Source organism: Otolemur garnettii, unplaced genomic scaffold, assembly GCF_000181295.1.
Source record: "Otolemur garnettii isolate 467f Iridium unplaced genomic scaffold, OtoGar3 scaffold00017, whole genome shotgun sequence".
NCBI classification, from domain to species: Eukaryota; Metazoa; Chordata; class Mammalia; order Primates; family Galagidae; genus Otolemur; species Otolemur garnettii.
This window is the reverse complement of record NW_003852412.1, coordinates 22142162-22164099: the sequence shown is the minus strand read 5'-3', so window position 1 is coordinate 22164099 and position 21938 is coordinate 22142162. Positions and strand designations below refer to the sequence as shown.

At 38.8% G+C, this 21938-nt stretch overlaps 1 protein-coding gene across 9 annotated transcripts in view; it reads left to right on the top strand.

Moving 5' to 3' along the window:
• The window catches only part of MEF2C (myocyte enhancer factor 2C), a 172145-nt gene extending 151485 nt beyond the window's left edge, over positions 1–20660 (top strand). For 6 of the 9 annotated variants that reach the window (XM_003785968.1, XM_003785969.1, XM_023510873.1 and 3 more), the window contains 4 exons: positions 7053–7225; positions 9584–9713; positions 10306–10441; positions 15948–20660. In XM_003785968.1, coding sequence (XP_003786016.1) covers positions 7053–7225; positions 9584–9713; positions 10306–10441; positions 15948–16269 — 761 coding nt within the window. In that variant the 3' untranslated portion in view covers positions 16270–20660. Of the gene's footprint in view, positions 1–7052; positions 7226–8689; positions 8714–9583; positions 9714–10305; positions 10442–15947 lie in introns of all 9 variants that reach the window. The other 3 variants (XM_012802780.1, XM_003785967.2, XM_023510876.1) reach the window with 2 other exon arrangements.
• The last annotated feature ends 1278 nt before the right edge of the window (positions 20661–21938 follow it).

The window sequence follows — 21938 nt, the reverse complement described above, 5'->3', positions numbered from 1 at the left end:
TGCTAGACGTTCTGCCCTCATGTCGAGTGGTTCTGACAGAAGCTGGTCTCTATTTATTTATTCATCCTTACCCTCTGAGACCATTACAAGGGAGAAGCTTATTGACTAAAATATTACCAAATCTACTTTTAAAAGCATATTTAATCATCCACTCAAAATAGCACACTGAAAGTTAAACAGCTACTCTGGTGTTCAGTTTAGCTAAACCCAATATTTCCTATTTGTAAATATTTGCCCAGAAGGAGACCAGAAATATGGTTTGGAACATCACCATTCTGCGCCTCTTTATGTGAGTTCGGCATCTTCTGAACCAGAACTGCTATTTATGATACCCAGGCTGACCAGAGACTGTCCCTCAGACTTCCACATCACCTCTGGCTTAGGACAAGCTTTGAGTCTTCCGTCCCGGGCCTCACACCTCATTTGTTTCCCGTCTTCCTTGGTATCCCTGTAATTTTAGAATGAGACTTGGCACAGAAGGGCTCTCAAAACCCCAGAATGAGACTAATTTTCAAGGAGCAATGTAATGTCATACTTGAGATCACAGACTCTGGATACACTGGATACACTGCTCAGGTTCAGATCATGGCTCCACCAGTTGGCACGTGTTTGACGTTGAGCAAGTTACTGGACCACATTGTTCTTCTCTTTCCGCATTATGTAATAAGGGGATACTATGAATCCTTCCCAGGGTTGTCCTTGTGAGGATTAAAGGCATTGTATATCCATGTATCTTAGGACACACATATATAACAGTTGCTACGTGCCTGGAACTCTTCATTTTTTTTTTGAAACAGTCTTAATATGTCACCCTCAATAGAGTGCCATGGCATCGCGACTCACAGCAACCTCAAACTCTTGGGCTTAAGCGATTCTCTTGCCTCTGCCTCCCAAGTAGCTGGGACTATAGGTGCCCACCACAATGCCTGGCTATTTTGTTGTTGTTGTTATTGTTGTTTAGCAGGCCCAGGCCGGGTTCAAACCTGCCAGCGCCCTAACCACTGAGCACAGGCACCAAGCCTGGAACTCTTTTTAATGATTTGAATATCACTAGTAATCATATTGTACAGCGTATGTGCTATTATTAATAATAGTGCATGGTCATGTCGGCAGTGGCTGCCTCAGATGAGTACCTGAGAGTCTCTGATCCAGATTACTTATATGCTTCTCTAATGCTAAGGAAATAATTATTTATATTGAGAAAACTAAGGCTCAGTGGGGCTGAAGGAACTGAAATGGAGACCATGATTAGAACCTGGATTTATCTGTTTTAACCTCCCCTGTCCTCAACTCCTGACTGCCTTGTAAAGCTCTTCATCGCTGCTGCCCCGTTCAGACCTTTCCACCTGGGTCTTCAGTGGGTGTGTCCACCTCCCCAGCATCAGCTGAACCCTCTTTAATCCCTCCACTGCTCCTATTGTCATTTCTCTAGCCCATGGGGTTAAGAAAGCTAACCACTCAGAAGCTAACTTTGCCCGTTTTCTAAAGTTTAGTAAAAGTTCCACAGTATAAAGTTAACATGGTCTGAGGGGTACGTGTTAGCCAAGCTGACTTAACTTTTGAAAACGGCACACTCTACAAGGCCCAGTATTTCCTCTTCATAGATACACTCCTCCTTCTCAAACACAGTCACAACTCCTACATGCTGTCCTTCTGAGAAGTCTCTTTGTGACCCATCTGATAAATTCTATTCACTCTGAATTGCCACACTCCCACCGCTCTTCTTCCTAGGATATCATGTGGCCCATCTTTTGGTGAAAAGTTCTTTATGAGTAAATTATTGTTGAGAATTACCTTGTTAGACAACCTATGGCAATACATATCTGTCCATGTGGGAGAAAATATCAGAGCCCTGTACGTTTCCATTATCATTGGGGAGAATTTCCTTCTTACCTGATTCTGCCCCTTGCAGTTACTAAGGTAATGTGCTGGGAAATGATTAACAGGTGCTAAAAAGAAAAGAAGCTTCAATTAACTCTATAGAAACAGTTTACTAGGTGGGCTCCTGATGTGATTTCTCCACTTTCATAGGATATGGTTGAAAAGTCGTTTGTCTCGATGATGTACTTGGTCATCAGTTTGCAATCTTTATCTAAAATAGCAAATTTTCTCAAGCACCATAAAGAGGAGAGACTTTCCATGTTTGAATTTAGCAAGTTACTCATACATTTTCAATTCTCACCTAATAGTCCCTCAGTAACTTACTTTTTAATGCCGTTCCTGAATAATTCCTAATTTTTCTAGCATGTTCTGTGTATCTATTTCCTTAGTATTTGAAATATTTAAAGACCTAGTACTTTGTATAATATTGCTGCCTCTAATTGCAACAGGCATTTAGAGGAAAGTAAGTCCGGTGTGGGCTGAAGTTGTCTGAGAGGCATCGTGAAAGAGTTGGCACTTTAGCTGGTCCTTAAAAGATGAATTTGAATTAGACAGCAGAGCAAACACTGCCAGTTAGACCAAAGAGACTCTCAGATACTCTCTGCTAGACCAAAGCCGTAGGCATATTCAGAGGACCATAGGCCTAACTGTGGCCACTGGAAACTGGGTTAGGTAGAGTCAACTTTTAACAGTCCTGAGGGCCAGTCAGGGTCCTGACCCAACTGTGTCCAGCATTAGTATAGGCAAAAGCAGCATGCTGGCAGTGGTACCCCAGAAAACTGTCCCTGGGTCTGTGAGTCTCAGACAGACACACAGACATCTACGGACAGCTTTTAAGGAGCTTACTTCTTCTGAAGCTCCTCTTAAGGTCTGGTGAAAACCTTTCAGCCAGAAACCAGAGGCCCAGATGGGGAGTTGTTGAGAGACTTAGTCAAATGGGGATGAAAGGCAAAACTAGAATAGTGGCTGTAGACACAGAAACAGGAAGAAGAATTAACAAGATTTGGTATCACTTTGGATGTGGGTTGGAAGAAGAAGGGGCCACGGCCGAAGGTGACAGTTTGGGGAGCTAAAGAAAAGGTTATACCAATGAAGGAGCCAGCCCCGGTCCAGCAGGCCGGGCTTCTGTTGTGCACTTACTCACTTCCCATGCTCGTATTTGTAATTAAAGTCCGGGAGAAAGGGGGCAGGAGTGAAAAACTTACAATGCATAAACATCCACATAGAAGAAAGTTTCAGAACTCTGGGCTCAAAGAGAGCTACCTGCTCGACTGAGCTCCGTGAGACAAGGCAAAACGCCTTCCTCAGAATATTGTAAGCCAGGAATATGTTCTTTGAATTTACAACTTCTTAAAATAGTAGTCAATAAAAAAAAAAAAATGCAGTGAGTGTTTGCAAGTTAACTGGGGAGAAAAAAATTTTTTTTCCTAACACCACATTTCAAGTTCTGTATATTTACACTAATTTTGAGTGTTTAAAAAAATGTAGCCAGTAGAGATAGATTCTCTTATTCTTTATACAAGTTATATCATGAATGGCTTAAATTAGATTTTTTATATAAAACAATATTTTTAATCAAATGAAATTGTCAAACACCACTGACTTTAAGGTCGGTCTGGACTTCATTTTCTTATAATCTATAATCAGGAGAGCCATTCACTCGTGCTTTATAATTTTTGTGCTTTTAAGTGGTCAAGGGAATGTGACATCCACATACAGTCAGATCTAGCTCCATAGCTGTCCAGGCAGAAAGTACTTTTTAAACATAACGTGAATAAAAGTTGAATCTGTGTATTAGAAGGTAGTTAAGAGATGGCGTTTCCCACCTCCTGGACCCCTGAACTTAAATGAGACCGTTCTGTTTGGTGAATTTATCTTCAGGTGGGACAAGAAATGCTTGAACACAGGCCACAGCCTTCAAAGCAGGGAGGAGGCTGTGGTTTCCCGGCCCGTTTAAATGCAGGCTCTTCTTAGCAGTAAACCACACGCATGTATTCATCATTGATTTTCAAATGATAGGTTTCTATATCACTGGTTTAGGATCCACAGTCTTGCATTCCTGAATCTATATTATGCCAAAAGAATAACAATTTGGTGGCTGGAAACAGAAATGGTTATTATACGGCTCCAAAATGCTAGCTGGCACAATATGCTAAAAACAGCAGAAATTCATCGGCAAAGGAAAAAAAAAACCCAGAATTTATTTGTTCTTAAAAATAACTTTATGCTCTAAAAATACCACGTATGAATTTAAGAAGTGTCATCATTGCTCAAAATATTTTATATTCAACATGTAAACACCTTAAAATATGTGACTAATCTTCTAAAATGGCACAATTTCCGAATAATAGGAGATCTTCCAAAAGAAAAACAAAATGCTTCTGAAATCAGTTTATTAGTTTTGAGATATTTATTGAATGAATGAATACTTCTTTGCCCTTACTTCTGCCCCAAATCATTGTTTAAAATGTGGGCAAGAAGACGTCGTAAGCTTTATTGGAATTTCTCAAACAGTTTACTGTAGATGATGTTCTTTAGAAAAAAAAAACTTCTCTCAGCACCTCCGTGAAGCATTTCCACTTTCACACACTGGCCCAGGGCTTGTCATATCACAGGACAACACATTTCACAAAGTGGTTTTACTTCCTTTTAGCAAAATAACTCCTCCATGCAAACCAGCCTCGGCATCCACCAAGCTGGGGTTTTACTTTCTTCTGATCTATTCAAGCTTCATTGCACTGCTTAACTGACTTTTCCCCCTCCTTCTTTTGAAATTACCCAACTAATTTTCCATTTGATTGTTTATTTAAACCAGATCTCACACAGGCTTAATAGATCAGTGACACATGTCTTCAGTGTGTCCATCTAAACTTTAGTTGAGAGAAAATTATAGTGCAAATTGGGTCTTGGCTTCCTCCTTCTCCTTTTATCCAGTAGAATTCATTAATTCAAACTGAGACGGGATATACTGGCAATAATGATTCAGGAAGACACATTAAATATAAAAACTCCTCTGAGCATTCTATTTTAGCAAGAATTTTTCTAAGTGAACATACTCTTTGCTTTTATTTCTCCCAGAGAAAAAAAGTAAATGCATTGTTTCACATAATTATAGCTTTTGACACAGAATACTTTCCAAATTAATTGCACAGAAAATTTTGACTTTTGACATATTTTTCTCATTTTATAGTATTTGGCTAATTTTCCAGAATTTTTTTTATAGAAGAGTAATGTATATTCACATCCAACCAACATTTCTGATTCAGCTACTAGGTACTTGACACGTGATTAGGGAGGGTCTCATTTCTTTTATTTTTGTTTTTCCCCCTAATAACTTGGAGAATTTGAGGCATAACTCAGTTGACAAACTTAGTCTTAAGTGTTATTTGTTACACATTCAACCTGTTTATTCATGCATAAAATGAGACAGGTGAATGAATGGGACATGAAGCACAAATGTGATTTATGCAGCGTGCCTCAAATATATTTTAATCCAAAAGATGTTCCCATAAATATCTCCTGAAATACACCAGCGATTTGCCTTCCTGATTCCTCACTGCCTCCATCTGGATTCATCACAGTACTCTCCACTTTGGGCCTTACCACCAGGCCTTCCAAATTCTGGGGTGTCCTTGTGTCAGTAGATGTGTGTAACCACTGACAGGTCCTGTGATAGTCCTCTTCTCCAAGCCTCCTTGGGTCTGCATTTCCACTGTAAAAAGCCAAGATATTTTAGCTTGGAATTCAAGGTCTCCACAGGCCAACTCCCATGTCTCTCCAGAGTGTCCCACAACCCTCTCTCTTCATGGGTTCCCTTCTAAACAGATTCCTCATAACATCCCTGAGTGTGGTCTGCACTCTCCTGCCTCAGCCCTTCTCCAGCACCCGGTCACAAGCTTAGTGAATCTTTCCATCGCCTTCCTGTTCTCAGGGCCCACTTCAGTGCCTGCCTCTCCCGGGGATCCGTATGGGATCCCCTCTTTCCTCCCAGGGACTTCAGAACGTTTCATCTGGACGGCTCCATGGGCACCTCACTCCAGGCTGTCCTGTATCCACGTATCCACATATCCATGTTAGCTTACTGTGAAAAGGTTGCAGGGCCTGTCGGGACTGGGGCCTTGTCTGTCATGCTCCCTGGGGAGCACACAATATCATTCTGTCCAGGAGTAATAGGTACTTGTGTATTTTGCTACAATTACAATAACAGTGAGGTTTAACTGTCTCCTTTTGGAAGCCTCAGAAAACAGCTGTCTAGTTGATTGTCGTCTGAGTGTTGAATCAGGCAGTTGAGTTCTCTTACTCTCCAACCAGAGGCAGTGGAGGATGCCAGGAGTCAACTTTCTGAGTTGGCTCTCAGTCCTCTCAGGTGGCGTCTCTAATCAGTTCTCTCCTTAGCTGTTCCTTGTCGTATTTTGAAATATGAAAAATGGAGACCTTCAGATGTCCGTGCTTCTGTTAGGAAGGGCCCAACACCAGAGCCCGACAGTCTTCCATCTGACGCCTGTTCCCGTGCCCTGGTGAATCAGCACTTCCTGGAGGCGTCGTGACTTCATTGCAACCCCTCAGAAGGGGTCTTGCTTTTTGACATTCTTTGGGAGCAGAAAAGCAAGTCTTCGGGGTTACAGACGGGATTGAGTGAGGAAGGCAGTGCAGACAGAGGGGAATTCACTCAGGGGAGAGGAGAACTGAATGGTGGAATGTCTAAGGCTGCCCTTCCTCCTGCATGTCCTAGAAATTACAGTCTCGCTGGTGTGCCCTTTCCTCATTTAAGGACACACAGAATAAAACCCAAACCAATGAACTGAAAGAGTGAGTCACACCAGCCGGGCCTCCGCCAGCCTGGTCAATTAAAGCGCAGGGCCGATTCTGGGCTTCTCTTAGCCCCTGAACAACTGTCTGACTTTCTTCCTGAATTTTTTTAATAGGAAAAAAGTACATGCTGGCTTCCCAGCAAATTGATATATTTTAGCTCTTTTCTCCTGAAAAGTTTCTTAATCTTCCTTTACAGAGGAATATTAAATAATCAGCACGGAACTTGAATCAGTCATCCTTCAGTTGTTCAACGAATGTATGCCGTATGTTTTACCAGAAGCCTTGTGTTTTTGTTCTCAGGTAGTGTGTCCTTGAGTCCAGATCTCTTCTTGAGTCCTTTCCTTGTTCTGTGTTAACAGGGAACGGGTACGGCAACCCCCGAAACTCACCAGGTCTGCTGGTCTCACCTGGTAACTTGAACAAGAATATGCAAGCAAAATCTCCTCCCCCCATGAACTTAGGAATGAATAACCGTAAACCAGATCTCCGGGTTCTTATTCCACCTGGCAGCAAGAACACGATGCCATCAGTGGTAAATGCAACACTACCTTTAAAATAAATATTGATCATGTTCTGTATATGTTTTGCTGTTTTTTGCAGTTGTCTAACTTTATGAATTGCCAAGGTTCTCCCAGAAAATTAATGCATCGATGCTATTGATGGGGCCCTGTTTGTAGTCAGCTGTTATTTCTAGTAATCGGTTTGCATTTCTCTTTTCTATATAAAAAAGAACCACATCTAGTAAACTCCACTAAAGGACTAATGTTCTGAGAAAAGGAAAGCGTTTCCTCTTAAGGCTTTCGATTTATAGGTAGAAAAAACTCCAGAGTCAACCCTTGGTCAAACCGTATGTCCCCCAAGCAGAGCAGAGGTACTTCATAGCATAATATTTTTACAATATCGAGCTACTTATGTCCTCCAGGTGCTGACAGTGAAAAATACATTCTGTAATTTCTAAATGAACTTTCTCCTGTTAATTGGCGGTTCCTTTTTTATATGCACTGCGATGATTATCTGATGCATGCCACACCAGGGCACTGCCTCAGTTCAGCTTTCTGCGTATCTAGTTCATGGAAATATCTACCTAGGTAAAGCAATTCTGTTAAAAATCTTAGGCGTGTTGAGGACAAAGGTTGCATTTTACATCAAAAAAGAGCTGTAACACTTCTAAGAAAAAATACATAGATACAAAATATAAATTTAAATAGACTCCTTTTCTTTCTTCTGGGTCCGCACGCAGAAGATGATGATATTGTGAACCAAACTTAACAACAAAGAGACATCAGTGTTCTCGAAATTAGCTTTGCTTAAGAGCAAAAACGTTGAAAACCAAGATTCAGGAGACAAATTTAGATCATTCTGCAAACACATTTTTTTTCTTTCTCTGCTCTGTGGCAAGCTTCAGGGTAAAACAGTCCTGAGAGCTGATTAGTTTATTATGGCACAGTGCAGATTAATTTTGAATATCAACCAAAAAAATCACATAATATGCAGCGTTCCCTTTGGAAAAGACTGGATCTAATAAATACAACCTCCCACCGGGCTACAGCCAAGCAGTGTGGGCTGTGCGTGGCCGGCTGTCTCTATCAGCAGATTTATTTCAGGTCCCTTAAACCTGATGCTTTCCCAGAGATTCTGTGAAGCCATTCAGGTCTCTCTCTGGCAGCCAGGTGTGGCTCCCTGCTCCTCCAGCGAGTGGGATTTCAAAGTATAGCCTTTATTTATTTCTTTTTCCAAAATGTGGTGATGAAATAATGAACATCGAGACACTGACCTGGGCTGAAAACTGGATAGATTGGCTTCACATTTGAGACAAACAGCTCATTAAGGGAAACAAAGAATGTCTTTGTAAGGAGTTATCTTTGGAGTCTGGGTTTTAAAACTGTTAATACTGTTGTGCCTCTCGGAAGATGCATTTCCTTTTGTTGAAGATATTTTGCCCCATCGTAAATATTTACAGACACTAATTAGTAAAACTCCTTCCCCATGCTCTCAGTCTGAGGATGTCGACCTGCTTTTGGTAAGTGGTGAGAGTCCTTCCCTTAAACGTCATGTGCAAAGCTACTTTTAGGTATAGGTGGTAGAAATTAGCAGAGTTAGGGTATCACCACCGTGTGTCAATATTGACTGTGTTTAAATACCATTAATTTCTAGTATCCTTCACAGGTAAAAAGAATGTCAGGTTATTTTTTCTGTCCCAGCCTCCCTGTAAATGAAGGCCGTGTGTTTCATATTTTAGGATTTAATTTATAGTAAAATTCAAATACACACAAACACATTTCTTTCATTGTTTTAAATTAAGATATTTCTTTTTCTAAGAACTAAAGTCTCATATGTTAAGTTTATGTGGGTTTTTAATCTCCTTGTAAGGAGTGAAATATATGCACTAGCTGGTTTGCCATCTAGTTTGAGGGAAGTTTAGAACAATCTGAAGAAAGTGGTCAGAGCACCACCTGCTGGTGAGAATATAACATGAATCCCTACCCATTTGTTCTCTGCTGTATGTAGAACTGAGCATAAAAACTACCATGGTTGATTTTAATTTTTTAAAAAATTTGCATTTGAATAAAACTGAAACAATGGAAGTACTGTATACATATTTCATCAGTTTTCAACATAGGCTGTTTTTACCCATAATAAAGCTATGGTACTTGTTACTAGTTCAGTTGCCTAGGAGATACTGATGTAATGGGTTACTATGGCAACAGCTGGTCTCTTGAAGGATTGTAAATGATAGGGTTGGCAGAGTTCATAGAGACACATGTTAAATGATTAATTTCATGAGATTTGTACCAAGTTATCTCTTTATGTGCAAAACTAATACTGAAACAGAATATTTTTAACTTTTTAAAAAATTCCATCAATAATGTCCTTTTATTTACTTTAAAAGAATCAAAGGATAAATAACTCCCAGTCTGCTCAGTCATTGGCTACCCCAGTGGTTTCCGTAGCAACTCCTACTTTACCAGGACAAGGAATGGGAGGATATCCATCAGCCATTTCAACAACATATGGTACCGGTGAGTATTCTTGCCATGTGCAATTAGTACCCTAAATACTTTTTATTAAAAAGCAAGATGAAAAAAGTTATTATCTTTTACACTATTTACAGGCTTTGCTTAGTACCTGTAGTGTAAAGAGCACTAAACCATTATCTATTCCTTACTATTATAAAGTCAGCATCCACCTTTTTCTTTCTTAAGTGACTAGAAGTTTTATTTACCCAACCTGAGTTCAAAATAGAAGAACAATTTCAAGGAAATTGAGCTGTTACTCTTTGATGTAATAAAAAGCTCCATTTCTTGGGATTGTTTAAAAAAAATTGTAAATCATCAAATATGTATATACTTTTATACCAGATTATAGTACTGATAAACTAGAATTGCAGGTTATACTGCTTGAAAGCTTTAATGGAATCCTTCATTTTATCATATAGTATGTTCCTTTAGATAATTATTCCTGATGTGTTATCTCCGTCTCCCCTCAAAGCCAAGAAAATTGTAACAGCAGTAATACTCAGAACATTTTAGAAATAGAAAACGTTTGTTCTGTTTACCATTTGGTAATTTCTCCATTAAGTATTTTCTCCTGTTGTCTTCTTCTTTCGTCTAGAGTACTCTCTGAGCAGCGCAGACCTGTCATCTCTGTCTGGGTTTAACACCGCCAGCGCTCTCCACCTGGGCTCAGTCACTGGCTGGCAACAGCAGCACCTCCATAACATGCCACCATCCGCCCTCAGTCAGTTGGGGTAAGCAATTTTATCTTTTTGTAATACACTTTTAGAGTACATTTTTTAAATGATAAATGGCAATCTCTGAATATGTGTTTTAAGCCCCATTAAAATTCTACTTGATCAAATCAGAAAGTAATTTTTCGATAAATACCTGGCAAGTAGCTTAAACATTGTATACCTTATTCTTTAAGAGCTCTGTAATAGTGAGGTAAATTCTTACTGTTTTAGACCACATTTTTTCCACTTTTATCAATGACTGAATTTTCACACAGTTCGTGTGGAACCGTAGAAAGTGTTTATAAGTTCTTTAAGTTTTTGAAATGTTTGAGAATATTTCCCATTTAGTATAAACCATATAGTTGATTCTAATATGAACCTAATGCTCATAGGATCAACCATTCAACTGACATACAGCCTTCATATATTTAAATATTTATACATTTACTCATAGTACAGTTGTGTATTATAGGTATTTTATGAAAACCTATATATCTATATACAATACTAATTAGTACATAACAATACTAATTACCTAAATTTGGGTATAAAAATTTTTGTTGTTTTCAGAAGTCAGAGGATGTCTCTTTCTGCCCCCTTGTGGTAGATTTCAGATATATCTTTATCCTAGATGTGACTCCTGTCAAACCTTAAAAAGCCCCGAATTCACAATTCGCCCTCCTTCATAGAAAACAAATAGATTTAAAAAAAAAAAGTTTAAAACATGAATCAAGTAATGAATTTAAGTTTAAATATATTAACTAAAAAGCTGTAATTAACTCCAAAGAAGAATACCAGGGTGACAAAATATTTAAAAATAATAAGTCTTTATATTTTAGAAACATTCCATGTGCTTCGCCCTCATTTGCTTTTCTCTAGAGCCATTGGTTATGGTTAAATAGTGAGCTATCTCAGTTAACTGTCTCCTATCTGTATGTCTAAAGGGATAGAAGAAAACACTGATTAGAATAAAAGTCACTGATTGATGCCACAACTTCATTTCTCTTTGACGCTCCCTCTCACACTAGCTTCCAACACTAGGTAGAGTCAGCGTGGGTTAGTGATTTAACTCTGGAGTCTTTGCCCATTCTCCATGTGCTTGTGTGCGCCCTCCTCCCTGATCACTGTCGTGAAAATCTAACCTTTCGTGGAAGTAGTAAAATAAACTCACATGACATTGTCCCTCTGCTTTCTTAAGAGATAGTTACCTTTGAAGATGTATTAACTATTGATGAGCAACAGAATTTATCTCTTTAGAGCACAAATCTTCTCCAGAATGTCAACTATTTAAAGTTGCAAAGCAAGTTGGGCGGTCGTCAGGAACATGTGAAAACAAACAAACAAACAGAATGCAACTGTTTCTACATAGACACTAACTGCAGCAACTTTTTCAGGTCTTTATCACTAAATGCTTTAAAACATGTACACACAGCGTTGTTTTGCTGTGACCTAGCAGTGAATCCACTGTGCATGATTTTTGTCAAAAAAAAACAAAAAACTTGTCATTTTTCACAAAAGTCGTCCATTTTAGGTCTAGATTTTCCTAGAAATTATCAAAGTCAGAAGCCATATTATTTTCTGTAACTGTGGCTTTCTTTTGTTTACGATGGCACCTGATAACTTGCATTTTTACATATAAGCATTTGTTTATATATTTTAACTATACTACAGTTTTGGAACTCTCTTCCCCTACCTGGGGAAACTCTAATTCTCTGCTGCCCGCAAGAAAGGCTTCAGTAATGAAACAGGAGTGACTCCTGGGACTGCAGAGGAGCTCCATCACAGCAGCAGGGATGGAGCATTTTGTCAGTGCCCAGTTTCTCCCAGCACTGAATCTCAGTGTGCAGAATTTGACTCTGAGTTTACTCTGTGAGTTTTAATTGCACCAAATCACTTCCCTTGTCCTTCAAATCAATGGTGTGACCCTTCCACCAGACCTTCCAATCCTGGCCCTCTTGTCTCTCTCCCCCCTCTCTTTCTCTCTTTTCCTCACACTCCCTCTCTGCTTCTCTCTCTCTCTGTCATACACACAAACACAGAGCAGCTTTTTTGAAAGGAGGTTCCCTCAAATGGACCACTTCATGTTGACACAATTAAACAGTAAACTGTTTTTAAAAAAAAATCCCAATTTGCAATAATTACATAAATTAAATCAGCTTCTTTAATTTCTTACAGTGTAAATCAATTAAATCAGGCCAAATCAGGCTACAGTCATCTCATGGACTTGGGTGGGCTCACATTCTTTTTGGATCGATAACAATTTTCAAAGCAAAGAGTGGGATACGTTTCAGCTCCACTCAAGTACATACAAGCTCAAGATAGTTACAACAATTCTTTCTCAAAATTGCAAAAGCATAACAGAGTATATCCTCTGTCCACGGAAAAAAGTCCATTTTGATCTTTGAAGCTCTGGTCTTCAAAGCTATACTTTAAAAACTAAGTACCTAACTAAGTTAGATGAGCAGCATAAATTAATTAGATGCAGGGAGACAGACAGCTGGTAGTGAAACTTAGCATCTAGAGCTAATAAAAGTCATTTGAATACTAATATTTGAGAAAATGACCCTCAAGTGTGGGGTGGCTTTCCTCAACTACCACCTATAAAAAGGACAGTGTGTTTTCTGGAAGCATTTCCGTACATCATCACCGTTGATGTGGGTGTTGAGTACGTACTGAGGGAGATAACTCTGCGGAGGGATGACTTTTCAAAGGTTAGGTTAAATATAGTTGATAGTCTAATTTCCAGGAGGAGGCAGTAAAAAAAAAAAAAAATGGAATGAAACTATCCAGTCATGTTTGCCTTCTAAACAATCATGACCAAGGGTGGGTGTTTTCCCAACCCAAAGGCAACTGTAATAGATGAAAACTAGGATAGAAGACCTCATATGGGCAAGTTGCCATCTAGCTTCTACCTCCCCACCCACCTCTTTGTCACCCACCCACCCACATGAAGTATTTCACAACTACCCCTATATTTTATTCTCAAGAACAAGTAGACCGACATGTGTGTAATGAGCCAAGTACATTCACTGTCAAGTGATTTTCATGCCCCTTCCTCTTTTTAAGAACATACGTCTTTGTTAATGGAGACTAGCCAGTCCGTGTTATATTCTGTGTCACAATATAATGCAACTGAGTCTAAGATATCACTTACATTTTATTTCTGTGGATTTAATCCCCAGAACTACTCACGTTTTTCTGCTTCATGTATGTTTTTGGCTAGTCTATTTAGAGGAAGGGATAACCGCTCATTGTTTAACATCTTTGATGGGTCACAGATGCAGCTAAACCTATACGAACAGGTGACTTGGGGAGATAAAACAAATAAGTGATGATGAAGCTTGCAGAAACCCCATTAAAGAAATATTTTTTATTATATTATTTTTCTTTAACTTCTCTAGATTAACTGCTTACACTGGTCCAACTTACCAAAATGCTTTTCTACTTTTCCGGGTTACCCTGCCTGTGAAGACACAATCTAAATGTCAGAGGGCAGACAAATGTATTTATTGATACTTTATTTTCAGGTCCCTAAAAGACATTCATTATTAAATAGTTGGGTGACTCACAGCAGAAGCGTTTAATTAAATTTTAGTGAAATGGTCTTTCTTATCCAGAGCCAGGAAAATTCTTTTTTCCAGAAATCAAAAGATGATTTCCTCTAACATCAAAATGAATCATTAAGTAACTTTGAACCAAGATAAAGTAGCCTGCCAGTGCGGATCCTTTTGAAATAGAGGTGTTCCCTCTTCCCCCTGATTTTAATATCTTCTTGACTTAGAGATTATTTAATTAAAACTCTTGAAAAAATAGTAAACTAAAATAGACTATAAATATAACAATAAATTACAAGTAAATAGCCCCCAGTATAAACAGGTAATTGAAAATCCTACACACTCACTGTAGTATCTTGATATTAATGCTGAGACTGCTTTGATTCTGTAAGATCATAAAAGCCAGAGAAAGAAAGGCTTATTAAGGAACCAATAATTCTCCTTCATATTATTCTCTGCATTAGCTCTCTATTAATAAGAGTAGGAAGTAATTCCTTGCCAGTAGGTGGTGCTTTTGTATAAAACATCACTCAAGGATAAACTCATTTCTGACTAATTTTATATCTCTGTACATCTGGGGTTTGTATTGCTCCTCCCAAAATGCCAGGCCCATGGTACTCCCCATTTTCCTGTGAAAGATACACTCATTCCCTCCTGCCCCTCCATGGCATTGTGCTTCCTGATTCTGTGCCTTGGGAAGCAGTGTAATTACAGACATTTGTCAGTAGGGCTGCTTTCCTTTGTTTGATATGGGTGTGTCTGTAAGGATAGTCCTTTACTGCGACTCTCCTTAATATAAGAGACTCCTGTACTCTCTTGACAATATAGTCAGGTAATGCTGACTCTAGCCGTGGATGTCAGGGTAATCAGAATGTAGGAACAAAAAAAGCATCTTTAAATTGATGCCAGCCATGTTACTGTGGTTTATCCTGATCAAAGTCGTTGTGATTGCTAATCTACACTTAAGGGCTTAATGCTTTTCTCTCCAGAATTTCAAGTATCTAATTCCTCCCACATTTTAGAAGAAGGGCAAATTGTGCTCTCTGGGGATATGTGAGGATTAAGGATTATAAACACAGTAAAATCACACTATATCCTTTTGGGCAACAACCTTTCCTTAGGCTACAGCAGATTCATCCACTAACGCCAATTATAAATAAGAGGAGTGGCATGCTAAGAATCCCACCAGGGAGGACTTAACAATAGTGAAGTTGAGGTGATTATGGAAAAGAAACGGTATTTTCACCTCACGTAAATGAGGACGAATAAACTCAAATTATGTATCAGTTTTAGTAGGGTAGAAAGCTGAAGTGTTTCTAAACCAATATCTAAGCATTCTGCAGATAATTTTCAGTCTCCCCCCTCTGTCCCCTGTTTTCCTTTCTGCCAAGCTCTTCCCGCCAAATAGAGTTATTTTGTAGCACGGGATGAGTAATACTCACTTGAAATTTGAACTCTCTTCACTTTTTCTGAAGACTGTGTAACTTCATTTTATGTGCTTATTAACTGGAGGGAAACGTTTATATCGGTAATCTTTTAAACATAGTTTTCAAACGCTGCATTGGTAAATCAAGGGAGTCTAATTCCAAAGCCAAACGCTGTATCTAAAGACTTGGAAATTTAAATTTTGAAAATTTGTCTAGGGAGAAATTCCAGGGCCGCAGAAGAATGCTTTTTCTATATTTTAAACCTTTCCGAAACAGTAACCTGTGTGCGTAGAGAGGCTGTCAGGCACCAGAGATAGGAGTCCCAAGGCTGGACCAGCTGGGTACAGTAATTACTGCTGGGCAGATCAACCAAGGCTAAATGGCTCTGAGAAGGCGACGCCTCCAAGTGCCTCCAAGCAGCTCTGCGCACCCTGGGCTGCTCTGGTGTCTATGCGAGTCTCTAAGCTGATGTTTGATGTATTGTGAGTTCCTGGGGCCTCCAGGCCTCCTTCGTCTGTAACTGGGTTTCCTTTCCTCCTACAGAGCTTGCACTAGCACTCATTTATCTCAGAGTTCAAATCTCTCCCTGCCTTCTACTCAAAGCCTCAACATCAAGTCAGAACCTGTTTCTCCTCCTAGAGACCGTACCACCACCCCTTCGAGATACCCACAACACACGCGCCACGAGGCGGGGAGATCTCCTGTTGACAGCTTGAGCAGCTGTAGCAGTTCGTACGACGGGAGCGACCGAGAGGATCATCGGAACGAATTCCACTCCCCCATTGGACTCACCAGACCTTCGCCGGACGAAAGGGAAAGTCCCTCAGTCAAACGCATGCGACTCTCTGAAGGATGGGCGACATGATCAGATTATCACTTAATAGTTTTTTTTTTTTTTCCTTGCAGTGTGTGTGTGTGCTATACCTTAATGGGGAAGGGGGGTCGATATGCATTATATGTGCCGTGTGTGGAAAAAAAAAAAAGTCAGGTACTCTGTTTTGTAAAAGTACTTTTAAATTGCCTCAGTGATACAGTATAAAGATAAAACAGAAATGCTGAGATAAGCTTAGCACTTGAGTTGTACAACAGAACACTTGTACAAAATAGATTTTAAGGCTAACTTCTTTTCACTGTTGTGCTCCTTTGCAAAATGTATGTTACAATAGATAGTGTCATGTTGCAGGTTCAACGTTATTTACATGTAAATAGACAAAAGGAAACATTTGCCAAAAGCGGCAGATCTTTACTGAAAGAGAGAGCAGCTGTTATGCAACATAGAGAAAAATGTATAGATGTCTGGACAGACCCGGTAATGGGTGGCCATTGGTAAAAGTTAGGAACGCGCCAGGTCACCTGACATCCCAAGAACGCTCACAAACCTGCAGGCTTATCATTGGTGTATGGCACTCATTCAAAAGGATCAAAGACCATTAAAAGAGGACCATACCTATTTAAAAAAAAAAAGTGAAGTTTGAGGGCTAACGTATTTAATTAAATAAATAAATAAATCTGGGTCTGCATCTCTTATTAAATAAAAATATAAAAATATGTACATTACATTTTGCTTATTTTCATATAAAAGGTAAGACAGAGTTTGCAAAGCATTTGTGGCTTTTTGTAGTTTACTTAAGCCAAAATGTGTTTTTTCCCCCTTGATAGCTTCGCTAATATTTTAAACAGTCCTGTAAAAAACCAAAAAGGACTTTTTGTATAGAAAGCACTACCCTAAGCCATGAAGAACTCCATGCTTTGCTAACCAAGATAACTGTTTTCTCTTTGTAGAAGTTTTGTTTTTGAAATGTGTATTTCTAATTATATAAAATATTAAGAATCTTTTAAAAAATCTGTGAAATTAACATGCTTGTGTATAGCTTTCTAATATATATAATATTATGGTAATAGCAGAAGTTTTGTTATCTTAATAGCGGGTGGGGGGTATATTTGTGCAGTTGCACATTTGAGTAACTATTTTCTTTCTGTTTTCTTTTACTCTGCATACATTTTATAAGTTCAAGGTCAGCTGTCAAAAGGATAACCTGTGACCTGTGGGGTTACAACATACCACATCGCAACACCCTAAATTGTTTTTAATACATGAACAATCTATTGGGTCAACTGACGTCCATTGTATATACTAATTAGTTTCTTTCATGCTATTTTTTTTGTTGTTTTTTGCATTTTTATCAAATGCAGGGCCCCTTTCTGATCTCACCATTTCACCATGCATCTTGGAATTCAGTAAGTGCATATCCTAACTTGCCCATACTCTAAATCATCTGGTTGGTTTTCAGCCTAGAATTTGATATGCTTTTTTGAAATATGCCCAGAATAGAGAAGCTGTGGTGTGGGGCACATGTCCTGCAAATATGGCCCGAGAAACAAGTGATAGGGAGTTATCTTGGTGAATAAGTTATAAATTCCCACAGAAGAAAAATGTGAAAGACTGAGTGCTAGCCAGGAAGGAAGCAGGTAAAAGGATAGTTGCTTTGTCATGCGTTTTTAATTATTTTAACTGACCCTTAACAATCTTGTCGGAAATATAGGACTGTTGAACAACCTGGTGTGTCAGGACCCCCAATGTCACTTCTGCATAAAGCATGTATGTCATCTATTTTTTCTTCAATAAAGAGATTTAATAGCCATTTCAAGAAATCCCATTAAAGAACCTCTCTATGTCCCTTTCTGTAATTTTTCAAGAAAATATGACTCTTGCCTAATATTCGTCTATAAGGGATTAATTTCCAGACCCTTTAAAAAGTGAGTGCCATAAGAAAAAAAAAAGTCGCTATATATTGTTTAAAAGATATTTCAGTCTAGGAATGATTTTTCTTCTCTTGGAATGTGAAGATCTGTCGATTCATCTCCGATCGTACACATTGACATTCACAGCAAAGAAGATACAGATAGTCACATCAATCCTGCTATATCAGGCGCAGGGCGTTTCTTACCCATTTTTTGTCTTTTCCTTGCATAGTTGCTCTGTGTTTCTCATTGTAAAAGGCTGCCGCTGGGTGGCAGAAGCCAAGAGACCTTGTGAACGAGGCTATATTTTTCTTAACTTGATCTGAAATCCACAATTTGACCACAATGCACCTTTGGTTGTATCCAGATAGGATGCTAGCCTGCCTTGTACTAATGTTTTATATACTAAAAACAAAAACAAAAAAAACTATCAATCATTTCATATATATCCCACTACTCAAGGTATCCATGGAACATGAAAGAATGACATTTATGCAGAGGAAAAACAGAAAATCACCCCTGAAAATACACACACACACACACACACACACACACACATGGGTGGGGGGCGTGAAATCATCTTCCTCACCACAGACTCGATCCCATCCTTACAACCCATCCTTATAACATGTATAAAATATGCAAACTTGTCACAGATGTTCTTCGTCATTTCAAAGCACGTTAGTCTATCAATAAGAGTAGATACTTACCAATGGGTGGGAAAGGGTCATTATAGGAACATATGAAGAAATAGCCATATTAATTTTTTTAACTACAGTTTGCCTCGGCAACAAAGGAAAGGTGAATTTCTAATGCTGAAGATAAGTCAGCCCAAGTACCAGCAGAAGCCTTGGCTATTTATAGCAGTTCTGACAATAGTTTTTTAAGAACATGAGAAGAGCAGAATCACTGGGAAATGGATGCCAGACATCTCTTGTTCCCACTGCTGAATTCATACAGAGTGGTGGCGAGATAGCGAAGGGATAATCTGAGAATTTTTTAAAGATGATTTAATGAGAAGAAGCACAATTTTGATTGTGATGAGTCACTTTCTGTAAACAATCTCGGTCTATCTTTACCCTTATACCTTATTTGTAACTTACCATTAATTGTATTTGCAAAGCTAGTCATGGAAAATCCTTTGTTTTCAGGAGTTTAGGGCAGAGCCCTGAGGGAGTATTATTTCACATAACCCGTCCTAGAGTAACATAGTAGGCAACATTCTTTATTGCAAGTAAAAGAACCATAAGTGGCATTTTACACAGCTGCAAGTATTGTTATACCTAATCCAATTTTCAAAGATCTTGGGTGATAGTGAGCTTAAATACCGGTAGCAGTGATGCAGTGTACACAAGCTGTACAATCTATATATTGTGTGCATTGGTGCATGGAGGCTGTTCATTTCAACCTTTTTAAAAATTGTGTTTTTTAGTAAAATGGCTTATTTTTTTCCCAAAGGTAGAATTTAACATTTTGTAACGATGAATATAAAGATACCTGTCATCCTCAGATTATTTAAAGGTTGGCTAAAGTGAGAATTTTTTAAAAATTTCAAGACACTTTTTTAAAAAGTATCTGCCCTCTCACACATTTTTGTATTTGTTTTTCTTGCCTATCCATCTCTTTTAGAGTTGGCATATTTTTTTTGCCCCCTTTATCCTTTCGTTTGTTTTTTCAGAGAGTAAATGCTTTGTATTTCTTTCTTTAAAAAAAAGTTTTTTTTTTTAAAGAAGAAGCCACTTGAACCCTCAATAAAGGCTGTTGCCTGAGCATGACATCCTTCATCTGTTCTCGTTGGTGCCATCTGCTGTGATGTCGTCACTTACATGGCGTTAATTTCCTGCCACTACAGATCTTTTGAAGATTGCTGGAATACTGGTGTCTGTTAGAATGCTTCAGACTACAGATGTAATTAAAGGCTTTTCTTAATATGTTTTAACCAAAGATGTGGAGCAATCCAAGCCACATATCTTCTACATTCAATTTGTCCATTTTGGTTCCTTTCATAATCGGGTATCGCATTTTGCCTTCCCTGTTCATACCTCAAATTGATTCATACCTCAGTTTAATTCAGAGAGGTCAGCTAAGTGACGGATTCTGTTGTGGTTTGGGTGCAGTACCAGTGTTCTCGCGGAGCAAAGTAGACCTGGGTCACTGTAGGCATAGGACTTGGATTGCTTCAGATGGTTTGCTGTATCATTTTTCTTCTTTTTCTTTTTCTGGGGACTTGGTTCCATTGAATGACAGTAATTAAAATAGCTTGTAAATGAGGGCATACAAGCATTTGCAACAAATATTCAAATAGAGGCTCACAGCGGCATAAGCTGGACTTTGTCGCCACTAGATGACAAGATGTTATAACTAAGTTAAACCACATCTGTGTATCTCAAGGGACTTAATTCAGCTGTCTGTAGTGAATAAAAGTGGGAAATTTTCAAAAGTTTCTCCTGCTGGAAATAAGGTATAATTTGTATTTTGCAGACAATTCAGTAAAGTTACTGGCTTTCTTAGTGATGCAGTGTCCGTGGTGCATTTTTTTAATTAACATTTTGCTGTTTAAATTTATTCTATTTTATCATGTTTGTAAAAGGCAGTTTATCCCACAAGCACAAATGAGGTTTCTCAGCTTTCAACTCAAAATATACAGAGAGATGAATAGTGTGTTTGTGTGGGAGGGGTGTGAATTGGATAACAGTTCTTAGGGTAACACAGTCTTCAGCTAGTGGAGGAAGTTTAAGGTTCTTATCCAGTAGTTCAGCTTCTTTATCAAATTAGTTCCATGAAGATCTTTTCTATAACCTGTTTGAATACACAGAATTTTCTAAAAGTCACTGCAAATGACAGTGATCATGAAATAAGTTAATTTTTTTTTCCTAAAATGTGTACAAAGTGTTTCCAGGCACATTTCTTTTTTCTTCATCAAATTAATTTCTGAAGGTTGAAAACATAGGCTTATATCTAATTATTTCAGTAAATTAGGGAATTCATACATTTTTAGAAACTATCAAATGTATCCATTATTAAAATTCAATTATAATCTCTAAAGGGAATGTCCTTAACAAGATAGATAGAAAGATTAATTTAAAAACTGAAAAAGAAAACAAGAAGGCACCAGCTAGCCAACTGGAGAACTTGGACTTCTGTGTTAGCAGAGGCTCCTACTCTGGAGACAACGCAGCTCAGAGAAACAAGGCACGTGGCTTCAAAATGCCAATTTTGCTTTGTTCTCTTTATTCGTGTTTAAGAAACAGGTATGAAGCAGTGATTATATGCATTTCATGTGGTAGATTCCAGAAGAAGGAAGATACGGCCCTGGCCTTTATCTTAGAAACTAATAGGAGGAAACAGGAGTGTACTTGGAGAAGGCCACAAAGTGATGTGGGGACCACAACAGAGCCCAGTGCAGAGGCCCAGAGCATGGACACTCATATCCACCCAGCAGAGGCAGACTTCACTTGTGTTTGAAGGGTAGGCAGGATTAAGAAAGGCCCAGAAGAATGAGATCAAGGCTGCGGTCATACGATCCCTGCAGGCATACATGGCCCCACCCGGTATTTGGGTGTTTGCTGTCAACATCCTGAAATTCCTGATGATTTCATCCTTTAGCCTGTGTTCTGTGACGTCCAGTAGGACTACAGGGCACGTACATGCAGGGGAGATACACAAGAAAAAGTGAAAAGCTTGATATGTTAGCATTGCCAACAAAAGGTACCTTTTTCTGCTTTTCAACAAGGACTCTCACATTCTCATTTCATCATGGGCCCTGCCATGATGACAACAACCCGGGGGAGG